The 2,500-nt window shown below is 45.0% G+C and overlaps 1 protein-coding gene across 1 annotated transcript in view; it reads left to right on the forward strand.

Moving 5' to 3' along the window:
• The window catches only part of zgc:56585 (uncharacterized protein LOC393297 homolog), a 3,316-nt gene extending 843 nt beyond the window's left edge, over nt 1-2,473 (forward strand). Inside the window, exons 2-7 of the mRNA XM_043221941.1 lie at nt 19-142; nt 461-567; nt 1,277-1,373; nt 1,697-1,773; nt 1,846-2,009; nt 2,087-2,473. Coding sequence (XP_043077876.1) covers nt 19-142; nt 461-567; nt 1,277-1,373; nt 1,697-1,773; nt 1,846-2,009; nt 2,087-2,237 — 720 coding nt within the window. The 3' untranslated portion in view covers nt 2,238-2,473. The remainder of the gene's footprint in view (nt 1-18; nt 143-460; nt 568-1,276; nt 1,374-1,696; nt 1,774-1,845; nt 2,010-2,086) is intronic.
• The last annotated feature ends 27 nt before the right edge of the window (nt 2,474-2,500 follow it).

Raw genomic sequence — 2,500 nt, forward strand, 5'->3', positions numbered from 1 at the left:
ACTCAGCTGTGATTCCAGGTGGCTTTAATCGACATGAACTCTTCTCTGGGGACTGAACTGAAGAAGTCTCTGGATCAGGAGCACGAGCCAGACAGAACCCGGTTCTACACCGCTGACGTCACGTCTGACGAGGATCTCAAGGGTTCGGACAGAACTACACACACACACACACACACACACACACACACACACACACACACACACACACACACACACACACACACACACACATATATATATATATATATATATATATATATATATATATATATATATATATATATATATATATATATATATACTCTTTCAAAACATTCAAACATTAAAACATTTTTTGCAACAATGTAGGGATCATCAAGGAAAAGCAATGTCTGTCTGTGTGTGTGTGTGTGTGTGTTGTTCGTCTGCTTCAGCTGAAGGTGTTTTGTTTGATATGCTCTGAATTCTTCATGTTTTACAGGAACTTTGGAAAAAATTGTTAAAACCTTTGGCCGCATAGACATTTTTTGCAACAATGCGGGGATCATCAATGAAAAGCACTGGGAAAAAACTATAGCAGTCAACCTGGTATGAAGACAACCTCTCTCTCTCTCTCTCTCTCTCTCTCTCTCTCTCTCTCTCTCTCTCTCTCTCTCTCTCTCTCTCTCTCTCTCTCTCTCTCTCTCTCTCTCTCTCTCTCTCTCTCTCTCTCTCTCTCTCTCTCTCTCTCTGTCTCTCTCTGTCTCTCTCTCTGTCTCTCTCTCTCTCTCTCTCTCTCTCTCTCTCTCTCTCTCTCTCTCTCTCTCTCTCTCTCTCTCTCTCTCTCTCTCTCTCTCTCTCTCTCTCTCTCTCTCTCTCTCTCTCTCTCTCTCTGTCTCTCTCTCTCTCTCTCTCTCTCTCTCTCTCTCTCTCTCTCTCTCTCTCTCTCTCTCTCTCTCTCTCTCTCTCTCTCTCTCTCTCTCTCTCTCTGTCTCTCTCTCTCTCTCTCTCTCTCTCTCTCTCTCTCTCTCTCTCTCTCTCTCTCTCTCTCTCTCTCTCTCTGTCTCTCTCTCTCTCTCTCTCTCTCTCTCTCTCTCTCTCTCTCTCTCTCTCTCTCTCTCTCTCTCTCTCTCTCTCTCTCTGTCTCTCTCTCTCTCTCTCTCTCTCTCTCTCTCTCTCTCTCTCTCTCTCTCTCTGTCTCTCTCTCTCTCTCTCTCTCTCTCTCTCTCTCTCTCTCTGTCTCTCTCTCTGTCTCTCTCTCTCTCTCTCTCTCTCTCTGTCTCTCTCTCTTTCTGAAGGTGTTTTGTTCTCGTCTCAGGGTGGAGTGGTCAGAGGAACGTATCTGGCTCTAGAACATATGAAGAAGGAGAACGGTGGGAACGGAGGAGTCATCATCAATGTTTCTTCTATGGCAGGTTTGATAGTCTCTGTTTGTTTGTTCAGGGTCCAGCACACTCTTATCTTCCTCTAAACGCTCTTTCTTACACGTCTTTCCTGTAACTCTTTCACGGTGAAGCTCATTTCTAGAGATGAGTACAGTACAGATGTTTCACTGTGTTTCCAGAGATTTACTGAAAGTCATTTATTAACTCATGTCTGAACTCATGTATGTCTTTTCGTAACTGAATAGATTTATTTTTTCAAATCTGATCTGAACAAGAAACTCATTGTTCAAAGACGTTTTACAGAATCTCTCGACTCTTGTGTAAGTGACTGAAAGCTTGCCCGTGCTCCGCAGGTCTGGGGCCGCTGCCGATCACTCCCATCTACACGGCGACCAAACACGGCGTGGTGGGATTCAGTCGAGCCATGGCCGTACGTAGCCCGCAGCTTCACCGCCGTTTCCTGAGAGCCGTCTCTGACTCTTTTCTCTGATCTGATCGACAGGCCGTGTCCAAGATGGCCAACTACGGGGTCAGGATCAACATTCTCTGCCCGTGGTTCGTGAAGACCAACCTGCTGTCCACCATGAGCTCAGAAGAGCACACCGGGAGCTTCTTTTCGCTGAGGGGCTTCGCGGAGACGTTGATGCAGAGCCGCGGCTGTCTGGAGTGAGTCGCCAAGATCTAAAGAGAGACACGCGACACGTGAAGCACTTCCACTAAGAAGCTTTGTGTTTTCTCTGCAGGGCTGATGTTGTCGCCAAGGCTTTTCTTGTCCTCGTGAAAGATGAGAGCAAGAACGGAGACGCTCTGGTGATTGATCCTGACAAGGCCTTTTTCGTTTCCTTTCCTGAAGGAGCCAAAGATCTCCCGTCTACTCCAGTCAGCCTCGAGTGACCCTTCGCTCTTGAAGACTTCATCCTAACATGCAAACCTGAGCGCTTCCTGGCTTTATAGAAAGATCCAGTGTAAAGATTAGAAAAGATCTCTGCAAAGACCTTTTTCTTTGGTGCTTCTTCATAATTTCCACAGTCATGAACTTTAACTAACAGATATAAAAGTTATTGTGCTAAAACATGACTCAAAATATGTAGTTTGCTTTCAAAATGTGTTAATATAAAAAGTTACTAACATCTTGTTTGTGTTGAAATTTAATTACA

This window comes from Puntigrus tetrazona, chromosome 21 (assembly GCF_018831695.1).
Source record: "Puntigrus tetrazona isolate hp1 chromosome 21, ASM1883169v1, whole genome shotgun sequence".
Classification (NCBI taxonomy): Eukaryota; Metazoa; Chordata; class Actinopteri; order Cypriniformes; family Cyprinidae; genus Puntigrus; species Puntigrus tetrazona.